We start from the raw sequence: 20,665 nt of genomic DNA, 5'->3' as shown, positions 1-20,665 counted from the left end.
GTGCTCTTTACGTCCGTAATTAAGTGATATTGTCCTCGCACATAGATAACACACACGTTCACCTCCATTAGCTTTGTCTCTTCGCTTTTGTTTTCCCGCCATTTCCATTCCAGTGATAAATAAATCATCAATATGTATTGTTAGTTGAGTATTGTTCCTCCTTATTTAAGCACAGTTATCCCATACCCTTTTGACGTCAGTCATTTGGCGACATTTTTCCGCAAGTCTTTATTTTCGAGAGAGGAGGTTTTTGAATACTTATCAACATGTATCGTTCCTCCTTATTTAAGCACACAGGTATCCCATGTTCTTTTGACGTCGGTTATTAGCCACATCTTTTTTTCGGGGGAGGAGGTTTTTGATCACTTTGTCTATTCGCCCTTGGTTTTCCGCCACTTCCTTTCCATTAATAAACCATTTAATCTGTATTTTTTTCCGGGTTTTTTTTCTAGCACACAGCATCATTGTTTAGCGCACAGCTTTTTCTCTTCTCTAGCTCCTGGTCCACCCATGCACACCATTTGTTCTTTCGTCAATTAATAAACCATTAAATTCTCATGAAAATATATTCTTCCGGTTTATTTATACCACGCACAGAAGCAGTGTTCAGCTTTGTCCCCCCCACTACCATTTGCCGACCATTAACATTTTCTTCCTGTTTATTCAATCACACTGAGATATAAGTGCACGTGGACCAAGCAACTTTCCCGCCTGGTCCATCAGCAAAGTTCCCGCGCACCTTCATTTAGCGCTAGCAGGCGCGCTCATTCTATGACGTCATTCTCGATGATTTCGCGATAAACAATACGACGTGGTTGATACTTCACATTCACCCTCTTCAAAAAGCTCTTGGAATCCTCGCCGAACCCTTCTTGTATCTTAAGGTCACAGAGGTAAATTTTCTCTTGCTAACTTTTTAAAATATACTTTTCAATAACAATCTGAAAAAAATCCTATTTTGTGCAAAATGTTTTGGACAAAACGATTTCAAGGTAAATTGTTTTGGTTTTAAGATTTGAGTTTATTTTTTGTGTCTTTATTGTCCAATTACTCGGTCTTTTCAATTTAGTGCAAAGAGCTGTTTACTTGCTCAAAACGTCCTAATATATAAGCTTTTACTGAAAACCACTTTTCGTTTGCCTAATTTTCATTCACGAAAAGCTTGTTTAGCCAAATTTTGGCTGCTTTTTTTACTGTCGAGTTTTTCGCTGTCATCATCATCTTCGATTTTATCTCTGTTGTTGTTTCCGTTTATATTCTTACTATTGTTGTCGTCTTGAGCAGTTTTTATTTCATACTTACTCGTTTGAATTCACTTTTAAGTAGAGACATGCAAATTTTTCCTAACAAAACCAATGTCTTATTATTCATTCTGCGTAGCAAACACTCAAATTGGACTAGTGCCAGCCGCCATCAAAGACTGATTCAGTAATAGTTATATAACCTAGAAATTTCTACTCGCTCAGGTAAAAGGAAAAATATTTCCATTAAATATTCTCAGCAGATTTAGTATAAACTTTTTCACAGTGGGAATCTTTTATTGTCAAATATAGTTAATAGCCATGTAACACCTGTACCACGTCCACCACAGGGATCTCTAGCTCGTTTTTCGTTTCTTTTGCTTGGATCAGTTCATAAACCAACACAATGGACTACTCTTGAAAGCTAAAAACAAATCTGTGGGATTAAAAAAAAGCGTTTAAGGTTTTATGGCCGAATGAAACTTGTTAGTAGAATGATAAGCCCTTTACAGTGCTTGAGGTCTGCTAGGGGGATATTGTGTCGTGTCCGACCAATGTGGAAAGACTATTTAAAACGAACTAGCTATTATAAGATCGATATCTCGCTATGTACTTTTGACTCGTACTCCAATCAATGTTGGGACCCTGGCTGGGTGGGGGGTGGGAGGTGTGATCGCGGATCGCCGGTTACGTTGCCCACTGGGGTAGGAATTTAACAGTTACCATCTTTATGATATCTAGCGAGCCTGAACATTAGGAAGGGCTGGGAGGAATGACATTAATCTCCCCCCACCCACCCGGCCGCCAGCCGTGGGGCTGAACATTGATTGGTTAATTGATTTATAAAGGGAGGGTGCAGTCCACTTGGTCAATCACACAAATAGGGAGTTTTTTAATTGTCCCCTCGGGCTATAGGCATGACAAAAAGGGATTGGTTGACACGACTTTTTCCGAAAAAAACATTGCTTAATCAAACACGCTAAACCTACAATAAAAGTTATGAATAACGATGTGTTGGGCTCTGCGTTGGTGTAAAAAATATAAACCGCAATACAAGGCATTTAATATCCAAAACTGGTTACTCTAAACATATAATTAACCAAAATATTAGTCCGTTGCCAATAGTGACGAATAGAAGGGAAGCGCGTGTGATGTGCCTCTCACCAAGGCAACCCGCTGGATTCATGCATTCTCGCGTCGCGGCTCGATGTCAGTTGTAAGTGAGTGAACGGTTGTTTGTTGACTCTCTCCTGTTGTTCGAGGGTTTTTCTCCCATTTTCTTCTTTTCTTCCTCTGCAAAAATTATCTCCTTACTGAAATACTACTGATTGGATCTAGGTATCGGCTACAGTTGTAAGTGGGTTGTTAGACCGGTTATAGGCTTTCCGTCGTCCACCCTGGAATGGTAAGCATATCCCATTAAATTATTTTTAGAAAGTACAACTAAAAGCTAGCCGAGTTTTTCCTTTATTTTTTATCATCTTTTCCATTAAATTGATAACAATATCAATAAACCGAACCGAGAAGAGCTTGACAATAAGAAATTTATAGTTTATTGCAAATTGCTTTGTCTTAATTTAGTTCCGGAACTAATGCTTCCTTAAAATGAGGCCCCATTTCACATTTTATCTTGGTTCGTACTTAATGCTCCTAAATCAAGCCAAAACAAAGCCAAAATAAGGCAATGTTTTTGCTAGATTTTAGACCAATGGATTAATCTGATGGAGACAATGAAGCCGAAAGAAAGGCAAAATTATTCGAGAAACTTCGGCTTCAGTGGTCGGTATCTGTCTTCGTATTCTTGACACTTTTACTGATTTATCCAGGATTACAAAACGCTCCTGAAAACAATAATGTCATCAGGCTACTGATTTTAAAACACTTTCGTCTATTTGATATTTCGAAGTCGAAGGAAAAACTAGGTTGAATAGGCCCTTTGCAGCTAAGCAATCACGTGCTGATTAATTCACGTGAGAGCAAATGAATGAACATTTTGATTCCCATGGGTGAAATTTACTGGACTGCAAACAAACTGTCTACAACCTGTTTCGAGAGATTGTAATAAAACTACATTTCGTAACACACTGGATACACATGTTTTCATACAGTTCTTTACAAGTAGCTAAAAAGAATCACCAATTTAATATAAAAACAAACATTTTGCTAACTGCAAAGGGCCTATTGGAATTGCAGTGCATTGAGTTTTTTTGGGACACATTTCAATATGGCGTCTATTTCGTCCCCTTAAGCAGCCAGCCCCACAATGCGATGCAATAACTACTCGACCCAGTCTTTTCCTTGACCTCGGAATGGCTGTGCAAGAGGTTGCTGGTCAATACTCTCAACCATCACCTGAGAAAGCCATCAAATTAATTGCAAATACTGACGTGAACGCAAACGATCCATTTGGGAAAAACCTTTTAGAGGTTTCAGATAAGAAGGGATAGATTCCGCGCATTGCAAAACTATAGTTTATCATGCGCGGCAACTTCAACTTCGACTCAGTGGAGCTATTATTCATGGCCACTTAACGGAAACGTGTAATGGAGTATTCACCGCCCCGACCTGTCCTCATTTTAGGCTCGAGATTCATTGTAAGCCTTACTGAAAAGGTTTTAATGAAAATGAACAGTCAATGTCATAACGTTGTCCACCAAAACAAGACATTTACACATTTAGACATTTACACGTTTAGACTTACAGAAATATCACGTGATTCCTCTAACGTTCTGTCATAAAACAAACGCTGAAATACAATTCTGCATCTTAAATCCTCACTAAATGGTAAGGGCATTCTGGATTTTTGATTCACTGAGTTGAATTTTACATTTAAAGTTCAGGCTGATGCACACGAGGCAAAGAATACATATTGAAACACGTGATATATCTTTTAGTCTAAATGTATAAATGTGTAAATGTCTTTTTTTTTTTTGTGGACAACGTTAATGACATTGACTGTATGTTGCCTACATATTGCAGTAAATGAAGAGAAACGTTGAAAAAAATCATGGTGTAGTTTGGAATTTACGAACATGTTAGTTATGTAATAGATCAAAAACAAGAGCGAGTGTTTGACCAGGGCATCCAAACACCGAGAAACAGATGAAAGCACGAGGCTGTAGGCCGAGTCGCCATTGGTCATTGACCTCATGAATTATTAATGAGTTTGAGAAGTTACAGATCATAAAATAAATAGTTCAAAAATACAGCTCACAGCGAACTATAATCCACCCTATATTCAAATGGCACGGTTTTTTTCCAATATATTTCAATTACTCCAAAGTGATTTACCATCAGCTTTAGATAGAATTACGAACTTAAAACAGTCGAATGAACTACTTTCCCGACTACGTTAATGAAATGCTTTATTTCTGTAAATTTTCTGCTTTAAAACTTAACGTCAAATTCTTTGTAAATTCTCTTCAGATTTTCTGTCAGAAAATGTTTAAGTGCGACTCCGTTAGAAATTTAGATGAAAATCAAAAAATATGTGACCAAAAATCTTAACATGACGAACTGCATTAGGACTATAGAGTCCCCCAGATTGAGCTGCATTCCAAAGTGCTGCAAGGGGTCTATAGTATGATGCGTTAGAGGCTATTTTTCTTCTTAATTTTCCTTTTGAAGTTTGCTTTCCGTGTACAGTGCGTATTTTTTCCCCCTCCTACTTTTGTTATAAGAAAACAAAAGCTTAAAATACTGAAATAAGAATAAGCAGGAAATGTGTACAAATTAAAGCAAAAAGCATTATTTGTATTTTGAAAACAGCGAAAATTAAAACAGGAATGGATTTGGCCTCGTGCATAAACAATAGTTATGTAACAGTATTTAAATGTGTTGGAGATCCGGAGGCACTATTTAATACTTCTTTTACTTAAAAAGCCTTTTCCATCAATAATAGATGAGAGATGAGGCGGTAAGCCATGAATAATAATGATGTTTGGATCTTTTCCCAAAAAAATTGCATCCATATCATTTCAAAGAGCGCATCAAGACTCATTTTCTGCATTATAGTACACTCAACAAAATTACTCGACTCTGATTGGTCGAGAGGAGTACAATTATAGCGTTAATTGTACTCCGTAGGAGTACCGAATTAAGTCGCTATAGCAACACGGCCAAAACAATGTCAAAACAATTATTTTCTATCATTTTGTACTTAAAAAGCATAAATAAAATTTTAAAGCCGTAAGAACTAATCTTTTTTATGCATTTCAGTTGCACGATGGACTGGAAATCGGCCGCCAAATAGACAAAGATGAACGGCGTCGCTTCGCATTTTTTACTGAAATTTTGTTGAGTGAACTATAAACAAAAAATCGCACGATCTTTTCGTACAATTTGGAATTAATAGACACTCGTAATGTTTTGAAAGTTCTTTAATTGTACTCGCCTAAAGACTCGTGCAATTACAAGAACTTTCAAAACATTACTCGTGTCTATTAATTTCCAAATTGTACTCGAGATCGTGCGATTTTAGTAATTTTGAGTAATTTTGAATCTCCTTCCTATCTCCCTGGAGAATCAAAAGTTGTGTAGCGATAGTACGGCTCTCGATTACAACAACAACGACAACAACAGAGTTCTCTGTCTGATTTTCCTACCTCCAAAAAATATCTACCTTAATATAAAATATAATGAAATTTAATACTATGAAAATACTACGTTTCGTAGTCATGGTGACGCCATTGTCAAGTGGATTAATTGGGTACAGAGTTCTTAATACGAAAAATCAGTCCAGTTCGATGTGTGAGTCGTCAGTACACTCTACACTCAATTTCAATCAGCCCAGATTTTGTTTCAGGATTTAAGGATTCGATCTGTAAGTTAGTGGTACTCTGACTTAATTTGGATCAGCCCAGAGGTTGTTTCGGGCCGGTTTTGATCACAGGTAGCCCAAGCTTGGTTTCTGTGGTGTCCTGTTATAAGGAAATGTATGGGGAATCATCAAAAATTTCAATAAAATCATCAAAACGTGAAATAAAGCCTCGAAATTTTACCCTATTATTGAGAAATAGCACTTCTTTCGCTCTGCGCGGTTATTTTTTGAATTTAGCCCGTTTTAAGGATTTTTTCCCCCACCAGTAAGAAATAAGAGAAGGTTGGAAACTCGAGGCCCAAAAGCGAGCCATCACGAGTCTTTGAAACCTCGTACGTCTTCGAATTTTCTTTCCAGCGCCAAATTTTAGTCATGACCCTTCTCTCACATCCCTATAGAACCGAGAAAGTCGCACTAGAGATTAGTCTTCGCGTCTTTAAGCCATGAAATTTGCCTGTATTCACATACTACCTCGCTTGTTCTGACCCGTACTTGGAGCTCACTGTACACCAGTTCAACGGATTTCTTTCGGCAACCGACCCGAGGTCACGCCGGAAGTCTTCGTATCGTAAATGCGGATTCGATTTGGATATCGTCTTTCTTCGAAATTATAAGTTAAATACTTTTGTATCTTAGGCCGTTAAAAATACACTCACCATAATTTCGATGAAAGACGATATCCAAATCGAATCCGCATTTACGATACGAAGACTTTCGGCGTGACCTCGGGTCGGTTGCCGAAAGAAATCCGTTGAACTGGTGTACAGTGAGCTCCAAGTACGGGTCAGAACAAGCGGGGTAGTATGTGAATACAGGCAAATTTCATGGCTTAAAGACGCGAAGACTAATCTCTAGTGCGACTTTCTCGGTTCTATAGGGATGTGAGAGAAGGGTCATGACTAAAATTTGGCGCTGGAAAGAAAATTCGAAGACGTACGAGGTTTCAAAGACTCGTGATGGCTCGCTTTTGGGCCTCGAGTTTCCAACCTTCTCTTATTTCTTACTGGTGGGGGAAAAAATCCTTAAAACGGGCTAAATTCAAAAAATAACCACGCAGAGCGAAAGAAGTGCTATTTCTCAATGATAGGGTAAAATTTCGAGGCTTTACTTCACGTTTTGATGATTTTATTGAAATTTTTTTGAATTTCCAATACATTTCCTTATAACAGGACACCACAGAAACCAAGCTTGGGCTACCTGTGGTTTTGATCAGTCACAGGTAGCCCAAGCTTGGTTTCTGTGGTGTCCTGTTATAAGGAAATGTATGGGGATTTATCAAAAATTTCAATTAAATCATTGAAACCAAGGGCGCCAGGACAGACGGATTGGGTTTTACATATGTGTGATTGTTTCAGTTATTCGTAGATTTCTAATTGAATTGATATATGTTTGTTTCTAAATGGATACGAAATAGTGTTCAGTTATCTTTCCATCCAACGGTCTTTCTGGTTCGAATCAGCCGTACGTACGCTCTGAGTATTTACCGCTGCACCATCCGTGCGAAGCAGCGCCTGCGCCGCATCGTTAGCGATTACTCACCTTTAATAAGTTAATCAAATTTACCTTCAGTACAGTAAAATAGACCGGGTCTAACTTATTAAATGTGAGTAATCGCTAACAAAGCGACGCCGGCGCTGCTTGGCACAGATAGTGCAGCGGTAAATACTCAGAGCGTACGTACAGCTGATTCAAATCAGAAAGACCGTTGGATGGAAAGATAAGTGAACACTATTTACTAGTACATGTAGTATCCATTTAGAAACAAACATATATCAATTCAATTAGAAATCTACGAATAACTGAAACAATCACACATATGTAAAACCCAATCCGTCTGTCCTGGCGCCCTTGTTGAAACGTGGAATAAAGCCTCGAAATTTTACCCGATCATTGAGAAATAACACTTCTTTCGCTCTGTGTGGTTATTTTTTGAATTTAGCCCGTTTTAAGATTTTTTCCCCACCAGTAAGTAAACTATGTTTGGATTATGTATTTTATCTATAATGTTCTATAAAAATACAGTAGATTAAATGAATAAGTATATAAATGAGAGTGCCCAATATTTACAGTCATATCAGAGCTTGTTTAAATTATATCGATAAGCTAAAACGACTTATGAAATAATCAAAGTGCATGAAAGCACGGCTAACTCACAGATCGAACCCTGGGCCCGGTTGCATAAAGCTCTCTTAAGATAAGAGCTAGCATCCGTAAATATTATTAGGACAATACTTACGAGTGTTTTTAAGCTTTTTTTCTTAAGAGAGCTTTATGCAACTGGGCCCTGGTCATCTTGATGCCGTTAACAATGGATGCTCTTTTGTGCACCAATACTCCCCCGCCGAGAGACCGCGATTACTGACGTAACCTGTACAATCGAAGAACTTTTAAAAAAACGGATGTTTTCGGAAGGCGACAGGAGATATATCATGTTGGGAGAAAATCCACTGAGAAAAGCTTGAATACCGAGTTACGTTTCTGTTTTTCTTAATCTCACCGAGAACTAAGTCAAGGACACGAAGGCTAGTGCTGAAACGTTCAATGTTGTTTCCTTGACTATTCTCGTATTTAGTTGCATGCAATTAACCACTTTTCATCTTGGAATCGTTTTCGGCTCCGACATCCTTTTGTCATAAGTGCATGTCTTTCGACATTCCAATTATTTTCAACTCACTTCTCAACTTATTATTTTCACATATAAAACAGTTAAATATTAACATGAATATTAAGCATTTATAATTATACAATTTCATATTTAAAAACGTCGGAAGAACACTCAGCGGAACACCTGTCTTTGTCGAAGCCGAGGATGGCTGTCTAGAACAGATCCTTGAGGAGTCGAGTTTAGATCCATGGCACTAAAATTTCCAATAAAATTCTCGAACTTTTTTAAAGCTTTAAGATATTTTACAGCTAGTTTTGCTTCTCAAAGGGTTTTTTAATTTCATGTGGACTCTATATTATAAAATTTTCCGCCTAAAACGTCAAAACTAAAGTTTCTCATGAATTGTTTTCGTCGGGGTGCAGGAAATCGTGCGAAATAGTAGTATTATTTTCTTACAAAAACAATTGAAAATGGCAATTAAAGAACTCAATTAGATGCTAATTCCTTCCACTTCTGACGTTTGATCCTACATATGTTTATTCGCATATCAATCAAGACCTAAAACCGCTCAATGTAAACAAATAAAGCAAAGAAAATATCAATTTATAGTCTATTTATTTACTAGTATTTAAAACTATTGTGAATATAATTTAACGGAGCCGCTGATAAACTGTTCAAACAGTTCCAAAAATGGACAAAATGCTGTCTGTCACGTCTGAACTGTTTTTAATTTTTTCAAGACGACAGGTTTCTGTAAATATTTGATATTATATTTGTCGTTTCTAGCTGTTAAAAGCGTCATAAAACTTGAAATTGGCCATACAAGTTTGTTTCCTGTATGACTTGAATTTTTCATTTTGATTAAAATGTGAACAAATAAAGGCTTTCTACGTGTTTTTGTTCGTCTTTTCAATTCTTTATCTTATTCTTTCTCGAGTCGACGTCAACTTGCCAGGCAAGCAATGAATTTTGTAATGTATTTTCTATAAGGATTTGAGTAATATCGCTTATGATTCAGAATTCGAAAGCTCAAAATAAGGTTGCGCTTCGACCGGGAACGGATTTAATGGAAAAAAGGCAAGTAAAGAGGAGTCATTGCCAAGATCCAAAAATAGATGGAATGAGTTGTGTTACTATTATTATTCTTCCCCGTCAGGAACACGAAGGTTAGTGTTGAGATCCATTGTTGCTTGTAGTCAACGAAAGTCATTTTAAAAATAGCTTCGATTATTGGCGTGTGAGTCGATATGTCCAAAATTTATTTCGGCGTCTTGGAATGACATTTTTTCGCTTATTGCCAGGCAAGCAATCGGAATATTGTAATTCTGAGTGTCACAATTTTCTATTAAGGATTTGAGTAATATCACTTATGATTCAGAATTCGAAAGCTCAAAATAAGGTTGCGCTTCGACCGGGAACGGATTTAATGGAAAAAAGGCAAGTAAAGAGGAGTCATTGCCAAGATCCAAAAATAGATGGAATGAGTTGTGTTACTATTATTACTTCTTCCCCGTCAGGAACACGAAGGTTAGTGTTGAGATCCATTGTTGCTTGTAGTCAACGAAAGTCATTTTAAAAATAGCCTTCGATTATTGGCGTGTGAGTCGATATGTCCAAAATTTATTTCGGCGTCTTGGAATGACATTTTTTCGCTTATTGCCAGGCAAGCAATCGGAATATTGTAATTCTGAGTGTCACAATTTTCTATTAAGGATTTGAGTAATATCACTTATGATTCAGAATTCGAAAGCTCAAAATAAGGTTGCGCTTCGACCGGGAACGGATTTAATGGAAAAAAGGCAAGTAAAGAGGAGTCATTGCCAAGATCCAAAAATAGATGGAATGAGTTGTGTTACTATTATTACTCTTCCCCGTCAGGAACACGGAGGTTATTGTTGAGATCCATTGTTGTTTGTAGTCAACGAAAGTCATTTTAAAAATAGCCTCAACTATTCGTGTGAGTCGATATGCCCAAAATTTATTTCGGCGTCTTGGAATGACATTTCAGTGTCGCTTATCGCCAATCTCTTTTGGCTCCGCCAATCTCTATTGGAACAGATATATATTAGTCTGCGACCAAAATTAAAATTGAGCTCTTCTGAGAAAAGTGAAGTGAAATGGGGTTCGGAAAAAAATAGTGAATAGCGACATCGACAGGTGTCTCGTCTGTCATTGCTCAGCCACGTTCACGTTCTCTGTTCTGTCTTACTTGGATTATATCGAATCTCAAAGCTGTCTTATAATATTATCAGAACAATGTCTTTATTTTTATTTAAAAGGATTATTTTGCTGTATTTCTTGAAGTTTTAGTCTAATAATACGAACTGTTTGATTATTACGAAAGCAGCACTCATTTCCGAGACGAGGTAGCCTGATGACGAGTCAAGTTGCTTAGCAACGCCTGCTCTAGCCCTTGGGACAATTAGCTACCAAATAAAATACAAGCAAGTTCAAGTTTTGTTTATTCATTGGATGTCTTACATGTGACAACAGGATCAAAAGCTCAATACTAGTGGGACTCGCGAAAACATCAGCTTTTTGCCAGTCTTAACTGAATATATAGTGCATTCGCAGGCCTAACTCACCTTCGTAGACAAGACCAGCTTTTGTATGTATTTGTAAACCGCTTGTCGGCAAGCAAATTTAAGCAAGTTAAATTCCACTTTACTTTGCCAAAGGAATAGCGAGTGCTTTGACAATTTCCAGCGGATTTTATGGAAATTCAAAATCAGAGATCTTGCACCGACGTAACGAGATATTCAAATTATTCTTTCAAACTTCCCTACACGTGTTAACAAAATCTGTTTAACCCAAGAATCAGTGATTGACGCTTACCTTTTTCTCTATTGGTTATTTTTCAAAGGTAGATTGACTACAAAAGAATGAACATGAAAAAAGATTTAGAAAGGTGAACGGAAGACAAGGGTGCATTACTCTCTTGGCAATGTGGTGAGAAACACGAGCGCAAATGAACACCTGTAAGGATTGATCAGGGAAATTCAACCTCTGTGAAATTTTACTGAAAAAAATGGGTTGCAGTCCATCACACGCTCTGATCATCAACTCATCCCGAACACACCACGAACCAGTCTGCCCGCTACAGCCTCGAATTTACATGGTTTCCGAGTCTACCTTGAGAATACTTCAAGACGTTGGGGAGCTACGACTTTATCAACAAGAGGACAAAGACCCTGGAGTCGCTAGAGTTCGTTTCGGTACAACTACTCTGGACCAACTTGAGAATCCTGTCGGATACCAGTCAAAAATTCGTAAGCAGGTTTCTGTTGACTCTGAACAAGAGGTTAAAGTCTTGCAGAATGACAGCGAAATAGCGCCAGTTAATCTAGAAACGGTGCAAGGAAATAATCAGGGCGCTATGGAAGAAGACAGCGTAGATTTTAACGAACAAGACGTGAATGAAACTACTGGTTTACTAACAGGAGATGACACGAGTCAATGTTCGATTTCATCATCATCTACCCTAATAGCCGCGCAAATCCATAATCCATTATCGCTAAAAAGCATAGCTAAAGTGTCAGTTCCTAGCGATGAGAAATCTCGAACTGAAACCCCTGATTCGGGAAAAAAATTAATCAACGAATAACGCAGTCGTCCTTCGTACTTTATTCCGCTACAGTAGAACTACGAGGACTCAGCGGAGCAGCTAGAACGATTTCCTGTGAAACGAAATTTTGTGAATCCAAATATTGCATATCTCAATATGAAGAAACTAACGTCCATGAACAATTATCCTAAATCAGTAAAACATACGTTATATTTATAAAACGAACTGATGAAAAACACCATTTTCGATATTCAAGACGGAAAATCTCCTACCAAATGGCCGTGTACCTTCATATATATCAGACAGTTCAATGAACTGAACGTATTTAAACCAAAACAGGATTACGTGGTTAAAAACTAACATCATCAAAATTTATTGCGATGGGATCTCAATTTTAAATACAAATTACAGAGGATGACTTGACATCTGTTTGTGTAAACTAAGACGAAGAATAAGCTAGATTGTAGGCTGGTACAAGCTTGACACATAACGAATGCCGAACAGAATATATATACACAGCTGTAAAACAAGAATCCATCAACTGCGATGGTTAAAGCAGAAAACAATAAGACCCTAGAAAACAGTGGTGAGATTCTGCCGCGATAATCATGTAAATATCTGCTTAAATAACATAATCATTCTCGTTCGTGGACAATGAGTTAGAGTTGAAAGCGGTTATTTTAAGACTTGTGCGCGCAAAACGCACAAATTCCGTATAATTTGGTAAAAAATTACCAAAAAATTGTCCCCTGCGAAACTCATATTCGTTGCATATTTTACTCAGTAGTCAGAAAGAAAATTACTCATTTTGCGCTTTCAAATGTGCAGTATACTGAGTTCAATTTTTTAACAATCATATCAAAGATATATCCCTGATCGTGAATCATGTTTGTGTAAAGGTGTAAATAACGTAACGTTATAATTCTTTCTAGATAAAACGAGAAATGAACCGAAGGATATCTTTTTAAATGCATACGCTGTTTCATTGCCTTGAGTTAAGTCAAATTATTTTTTTTTGTAATTTAAAATTATAATTGCTGAAAAAATAAATCCCAAAATAGAAATCTTCTTTTCGTATCTCAGCAGCTTTTGGGCTGGATTACAGTGAATTAAATTCATGGGAAAAAAACATGAAAAAATCCCTTATCGCGCTTAACGAAAGAAAGAAAAAATTGAAGATCAAATATTGGATGGAATATTGGTAATGATCCGACCGAGCTAATGGCTTTTATTGTATTGATGTTGTAAAAAAATTTCCGATTGTCTTTATCTTCGTGCTTCAAATGCGCAACGGAACAAATTAAAATTTTGTCGCTCTTCAATTTTGTCATTACAAATGAAATGTATTTTATGAACAAATGTTATAAATAAAGGCTCAGATTAGATGGCCTTTTATTTCTTGTTTTAATAGATTATTGCGTAAAATTTTCTCGCTTCTAAATACAATTCAACCTTTTAATTGAAGCGCTGATGCAATTTCTTCTTATCGCCCAATTTTCGCATGTTTGTTATTGTGAATCGAATTCATACTTTTTTGGTCTGTGTTTGTGCTATCTTGGCTAGTATCATTTTTAAATTGCAATTTGAAGTTCGAAGAAAAATAAGGTTACATTCTTTATTAGTCGTAAACAATCCTATATTTAGCCTATGCGGGGATGAATTCCCCTGGATACCGGGGTATGGTATGTTATTTTAAGATATTCTTGTCTTATATAGGGTCAGGATTTTCGGATCCCCGATCACAAACGAATATGTCCTTTTTATTCAACATGCACTCCTTCAAATTTTGAATTCAAACAATGCCTATATGAAAAATGTCGGGGGGGGGGGGGGGGGGAGGTTGAATGTGTTATTTTATTTATTTTAGTTCACTCGTACAAGAGGGTTGTTTCAATGCGTTTCAAACCGACTCTAACTAATTCGCACTGGTTCGAGCTTTGCTCCTGGTACATAAATGAACTGCCAGAGGCGCCTCAACTTTGTTTTCAGTTCGACGCCGTTGTTCTGCGCTATTTTGGTAATTTGCGGTGGTGATAAGCGATGCCGACAAGTTTTTCCTCTCAATTTATTTGACACCCCGACAGGGTTCTCATAATGAATAAAATATAGACACCCAACAAGGGCTTTAAATTTGAAACGATCGCCTGAAAACAAAACATGTTGATAAATTAAACTGTCGTCTGTTCACGTGAAACCTCAACGTTATGCAAACGCCCGACACTCGTTTTACTTCACAGTTTTATTAACATGTTTAGGATAATTTAAATTTTAATGGATTGTTTATATAGCTTTTTAATTTCTTTTAATTTAGCGTTTCAGTCAATCTAATGCTCTTATTAAGAAAGTAATTCTACCCCGTTTACGAAGTCAAAGAAAAAACAGGGAGGGATCCAGGGGGAGGGTTGTGGGGAATTTTCATTTCCATATGAGAATTTCGATTTCTTCTTATACAGAATGTACCGCTCGTTCTTGTTGTTGTTTGTTCGTTGCTGTTGTTTTTGTTTTTTGATCGGGTACCTCGTCTTTTACAGATGGATGCTCTTTAGAAAACTGATCCTGAATCCAACACAATCTAACACGAAATGAAAACCTCACCATTTAGTACTACTTATGATTTGGGAGAATATAGATATGCTGTCAAATCATCCAAAAAAAGAATAGAAAAATTTAATAAAAGCCAAAATTCTGGCTCGGATCCTGGCTCAAATCCTAGCTCGGTTCCTGGTTCGGATCCCAGCTTGATATCCTGGCTCGTATCCTCAGTTGAAAAATAGGGATTCTCCCTGAAGCCGCCCTTGACAATAGTGCGCCCCTCCCGAACACAAGCCATAACTTCAAGGTGTTCAACAAAAGCTCTTAAATGGTTTTTAAAATGTTGCAATGTGATTGGCTAGAGATTACTTTTACTCCTTATGATTGGTCAAGAGTAAAAGCCATTGCAAATACTAACTATCAAGAGTGTTCGAATCGTTTCCAAACAAATGCTCTTTAATGGTTTTCCAAATGATGAACTCTGATTGGCTAGAGTACTTAATATCTCTTTTTCTAGAGTAAAGCCCGTTCATATCAGATACTCAGCACCTTAGGGTCTCCAAATGGTACCAAATGTCATAGTCATTTTCCTACATAAATTTTCTCTATTTCAAAAAAACTCAGGGTACTGACCGACAGGACGTGGTCTATTAACGCAGTAAAATGTATTTATTTATTGTTTATTTATCATTCGATAATTTACATTATCTAATAACAATACAACAATATATATTTAATTAATTATGGCTTATATTTTGTAATAAATCAGATTAAAGAATTTTATTTTTCCACATGCAATTTATGAGTTTCGAGATTGTAATTTTTATTTTAGTATCAATTATTAAAGCAATTTCCCCCTTGGTCTTGCCGGGCTAAACATTGTTGAATATATGGCTAAAAGTAAGTCTATTTACTAAATACTAGCTACTTAACCGCCCGCATGGCGTTGCGAATGAATGGAAAATTGTAGGAAAACAATGGGAAGCCATGTGGGTGTTACGATATAGTGATTTCGAAATCCAGGTGTTCCTTTGTTTTTACGGCGCGTTTCCCCCTTTTTTTAATATAGAATCAAAGCAAAATAAAGACAGATTAAAAACAGGAAAAGCAAATGAAAAAAGTGCCTACAAAAAATAAGTGGTACACTTTAATAAAGCTAGAAAAAAAGCTATTTGCAGACAAGCCTCAGGTTGAAAGTACGGCTCTAATACACTCAATTGTTTTGCTAATACTTGGAAAGGAGTTATATATATCTTACTTATATTTTGATTAAAAGAGTTTAAAGTTTGCGTGCGTAATCCCTTTTTTCACGATGCACTTAATTTTTTGTTTATCAATGAGCCAAAATGAATGGAGATAAAACGTGATAAAACTAGAAAATCCAAGCCAAACTTATTTCCTGGTCCTCAGGGCAAAAGAAGTTGGTTTAGTATGAGATTAAAAAGCCTTATTAGAGTGATTTAAAAGAATAATTCGTATACGAAAATAGCATTATTGATCACCTGTCATCGAGAAATTAAAAATAGTATTTTTCTGATATCTATAGCTTTTTCTCCTCGTTATTTGGAAAAAAATAATGAAGAATTTTTATCAAGTGAAACGAAAATTAGGATTCTAAACTGAAATTAGTAAGACCAGATGTTGATTTAGCTTGGATTTACCCTTTTAATTTAAAGATTCTATCACCAATTTATTTATTTGTTCTTATACGAAGATATGTTAGGGGGAAAAACATCTAACACCGTCTATGAGATGCTGTCGTTTCGAGACGTCAAAATAAGGTAGTTATTTTGGATGATTAATATTCTCAGTCTTCTCGGCAGATAAGTTGAAATTTGCAATTTAAATACGAATTTTGCTGCTTTGGATATTATATTTTAAGGACTTTTTTACCTTTTATTCATTTTATTTACTCCAGATTTATTTATTCATTCATTCATTTATTCATTCATTCATTTATTCATTCATTACTTATCCATCCGTCCGTCCGTCCGTCCGTCCGTCCGTCCGTCCGTCCGTCCGTCCGTCCGTCCGTCCGTCCGTATACAATTCAACCTCTTTTTCTTCTCTTTAGCATAATTAATTTTTCTCTATCGTTATTTCTTTTCGATCTTCTCTCTTTCTCATTTTTGTATTATTTCTGTCGATCTATTCAAACGACATTGTCAAGAAAAAAGACATGAATAATAATGTAATGACACATGGTCTGAAATAAGTCAACAATACGTTAAACTGAATGTCTAAATGGCTTGACTGACGACTAAATTTTCTAATAAATACACTACCAAGATAAGGTAATAATCTGATTGGACTTAATATGGTTGTTGGTCGGTTGGTCAGTTCCGCTGAGAGTGGTTGTTGGCTGTCAGTGCCCGTTTAGAGATCTTAGCAGTAATCAAACATGCTTACAAGACTGTACACCCCGGCTGGGAGGATGTTCTAATGTATAGAGATCTTAGCAGTAATCAAACATGCTTACAAGACTGTACACCCCGGCTGGGAGGATATTATAAGGTATAGAGATCTTAGCAGTAATCAAACATGCTTACAAGACTGTACACCCCGGCTGGGAGGATGTTCTAATGTATAGAGATCTTAGCAGTAATCAAACATGCTTACAAGACTGTACACCCCGGCTGGGAGGATGTTATAAGGTATAGAGATCTTAGCAGTAATCAAACATGCTTACAAGACTGTACACCCCGGCTGGGAGGATGTTATAAGGTATAGAGATCTTAGCAGTAATCAAACATGCTTACAAGACTGTACACCCCGGCTGGGAGGATGTTCTAATGTATAGAGATCTTAGCAGTAATCAAACATGCTTACAAGACTGTACATTGCCCTGGCTGGGAGGATTTTCAATGTATAGATCGAGACCACCAATAGGGACAGTGGTATAGAAATCCCTGAAGTGTGGATACCGCGGCAATAACAAAACACTTAGGACGGAGACATAACAACCAAACAGCCAATCACAGCACGAATCGACAAACCAATCACAGCACAGATCTTCTGACGAGTGGCCAAATAACAGACACACCATCCAGCCTAAACCATTGCCTGATGAAGACTAGCAGTTTGAAGTCGAAACGTCGCGGTCCTACTACAAATGATTTGAATTATCTAACCAGAAAAGTGTCAATTTTCACTTCTTATCAATTAGTCTATCAAGAAATTCTGAAAACGTTGAAGCAAAACTCAAGTACAGATGAGAGTATAAGATGTATTGGCAATCAAATGTTGATTAGATTCATCAACACATAAAACTAGCAATTATTTACTGCTTCCTGATTTGATACTTGACCTATAGGAGTCTTCAGAGGGCTTAAGAGGGCTTCAGGCTCTCGGCCAATCAGCGTCAAACACTACATCACCCACTCATAAGAATACTCGAACTGTGATTAAAAATATCTGTCAAGCCAAAATATACTTCATCACCTTAGAGGTAGTCGTTTAGCCATTTCACTGCTCCTCAATCTCTTAAGTACTATTTCTTTGTTCTGCAGAAACGCTTGAAAAGATTTTTCAAAGTGGATATGACGCAAGCAACAAATGATTTTTTGAGAGAATGACACGCGATTTCAAATGGTGAAACTTTACGCCATGGCTCTAGAGCTCTATCACAGGAGCTGTGATATCAAAATCAAACGAAATGAAATGAAGGAAACATTACGTCCAGGTTAATTAATAATGTATAGAGGCGAATCTCACAATGAAACGACAAGCACTTTTTACATACATTTCTTCGTAGTGTATGATCAAAATATCAGTAGTAAAGGGAGAAAGAAATACCCAAACACCCCAAAATATAAATTATAGTCACAAGTAATGTGAAATAAGCACATTTAGCCACCCATTGGGCTTCATAAGAATAAAATAAATTAAGGATTCATATACAAAGAAATATACGTAGCAATGTTTGATGTTGAGTGTATGACGTCACAGACTCCAAAAAATAATCGTTAAAATATCATGCTTTCGTCCTGAATATCGAGAAAACACTTCATACAGTGATTATTGGACCTTTAAAGAGTATTCTTAGGAAGTTTCAGCTGAATCCAAGTTTGAGCGATTTTCGTCAGAGTAGCACTTTAAGCTAACTGATAATTGATTGATATCTCTTGCGTTTGTCCGTAGAACAGCATCTTGACGCAAATGCATGTAATGGAGACATCTTTACACTTTACCTTGGACTTAATATTTTCCCATTTCATGCTACTCACGCAGATATCATTCTTGAATTTAAAAAATTCTTCGTTCGAGTTGTGTATATCCATGTTATCAATATTCATGTGTCCTCCCATGCGCAATCGTTAAACAAAGAAATAATACTCTAGGGAATGACACTTGGTCTGAAATTGTCGGCCAAGGTAAAGCAATCTATTAGTACCCAAAGTGCAGTCAATGACGGAAGTAGAAAGCTCTTTTACCAATTATTTATTACTATACAGCATTACCGTATTAATATGACATTTCCAAGAGTTCAAGATTTAAGGATATCAATTCAATGCTACATTTAGCGATGTAGGTTCTTTTTCTTTATGGCATTAATTGGTTATTCATTACTTACTCCGCGAATACCTATTACTATCCATCTAGAAAATGCCACTTTTGTCGGTGTCTTATAGGGAAATAAATATGTAAGTATCAATCAGTTGTAAGACGTCAGCAAAATAAAGAATAGTGCATACACCGAATCGAAATATGGCGACCAATTTGAATAAATACTAAAAAAATCGAATTTTCCAAAAAAAATCTTAACATACATTTACTGTATATATACTGGCACGAAAACCAAGCTTGGGCTACCTGTGATAGGCGCACGTGGAAACATAGCTATCAGGTAATTTTTTAATCAAAGTTTGTTTGCAAGACATTCATCAAGGTTTCAAGGTTTCAAGGTTTTTTATTTCCCAGAATGAAAATTTTATACTTTACATCACTATTTTTAAAAAAATTAACTGGGAGGAGCAGAAGAAAACAACCCAAAAGGGTTAAGAGAATATTTCTGCACCTTGAAACTATATAATACTTTCAAATAAGAAGTTACAAGGGGGAAAGTAGCAAACTAAAATAGATTCAATACACATAAAAAGGTGTAATAAAGTGAAGTTTGAACTAAATTAAAGTAGGAAATAAAGTTACATTAAAGCAAGACCTAAATAGAATCAATTCTCATAGATGACAACATAAGTGCAAAAATAACACTACAACAGATTATTGGTCATTTTGTTTACATCTATCACAAATATATAGGGGATATTTATAGAGTTATATGGGACTTATCTGTAAAATTTGAAAAAACTCTCTTCATTTTTTCCATTCATTTCCGTCGTCATTTCAATATGTTGACTGAATGCGTCTAATTTCCTGTAATATTAGACAAAAGATATGTGTGTCTGACATATATTCTTGGCACCCAGTGCTGTCATTTCCTTCAATAGATATGAAATAGGCTATTTTGTTCACGTAATTGAGATTTTATCCCGAATAAAAATTTTTTCAATATCCTGACCGCAGACTCTACTCTTCCTTCGCGTTGGACAAGAAAGAAGACAAGGAAGAGAGCTCTCGTTTGTACGAACCAATATGGCGGCGATGACGTCACTACATAAACGTGTCTGATTGTCAGGATGGATCAATGGTCCGAACAACAAATATTAGACAAATAATTTGAATAAAGAATAGCATGGGGTACAGAGGTTATTTATTCTCGCTCTGGCGTTTGCTGTTTTGAAGGGAAATCGCGAGGAAAAATGAAATAACCTTCGCCTTTGGCGCTCGCCCGTACAACCATAGGAAGCGAGATAGCCCTGCGGTCGCCACAGGTGAATTGAGTTTGCTTGATGTGTTGTTCTCTCCTATGCTACGAGGGCTTTCTCCGGGTTCTCCGGTTTCTT

General features: G+C 36.6%; 2 protein-coding genes across 15 annotated transcripts in view; one reads left to right on the top strand and one right to left on the bottom strand.

The window, feature by feature from the left end:
* Window positions 1-758: 758 nt before the first annotated feature.
* On the top strand, window positions 759-13,619 carry LOC116306129 (uncharacterized). 10 transcript variants are annotated; one of them, XM_089034684.1, is made up of 3 exons: window positions 776-893; window positions 2,580-2,646; window positions 11,533-13,619. In XM_089034684.1, the coding sequence occupies exon 3, from the start codon at window positions 11,694-11,696 to the stop codon at window positions 12,267-12,269; it is 576 nt and encodes a 191-aa protein (XP_088890810.1). In that variant the 5' UTR covers window positions 776-893; window positions 2,580-2,646; window positions 11,533-11,693; the 3' UTR covers window positions 12,270-13,619. The 10 variants fall into 10 exon arrangements, with proteins under 10 accessions (XP_031572059.2, XP_088890810.1, XP_088890808.1 ...); XM_089034682.1 differs by having other exon boundaries at window positions 11,529-13,619; XM_031716199.2 differs by lacking the exon at window positions 2,580-2,646 and having other exon boundaries at window positions 759-893; window positions 11,529-13,619.
* The window catches only part of LOC116306403 (uncharacterized), a 61,004-nt gene continuing 41,351 nt past the window's right edge, over window positions 1,013-20,665 (bottom strand). For 3 of the 5 annotated variants that reach the window (XR_016120591.1, XR_016120592.1, XR_016120589.1), the window contains exons 18-19: window positions 11,501-11,537; window positions 1,013-2,638 (exon numbers count right to left, since the gene is read on the bottom strand). The gene's annotated coding sequence lies outside the window, so the exon portion shown is untranslated. The remainder of the gene's footprint in view (window positions 2,639-11,500; window positions 11,538-20,665) is intronic. The other 2 variants (XR_016120590.1, XM_089034679.1) reach the window with 2 other exon arrangements.

This window comes from Actinia tenebrosa, unplaced genomic scaffold (genome assembly GCF_029948245.1).
Source record: "Actinia tenebrosa isolate PJP-AT-01 unplaced genomic scaffold, QUT_ActTen_1.0 PGA_scaffold2__45_contigs__length_23673736, whole genome shotgun sequence".
Classification (NCBI taxonomy): Eukaryota; Metazoa; Cnidaria; class Anthozoa; order Actiniaria; family Actiniidae; genus Actinia; species Actinia tenebrosa.
The sequence above is the reverse complement of the archived record's forward strand: the minus strand, read 5'-3'. Positions and strand labels throughout refer to the sequence as shown.

Bases quoted from the DNA above. Each gene is read 5' to 3' on its own strand.
- LOC116306129 (XM_031716199.2), top strand. From the start codon at position 11,694: ATGGGTTGCAGTCCATCACACGCTCTGATCATCAACTCATCCCGAACA.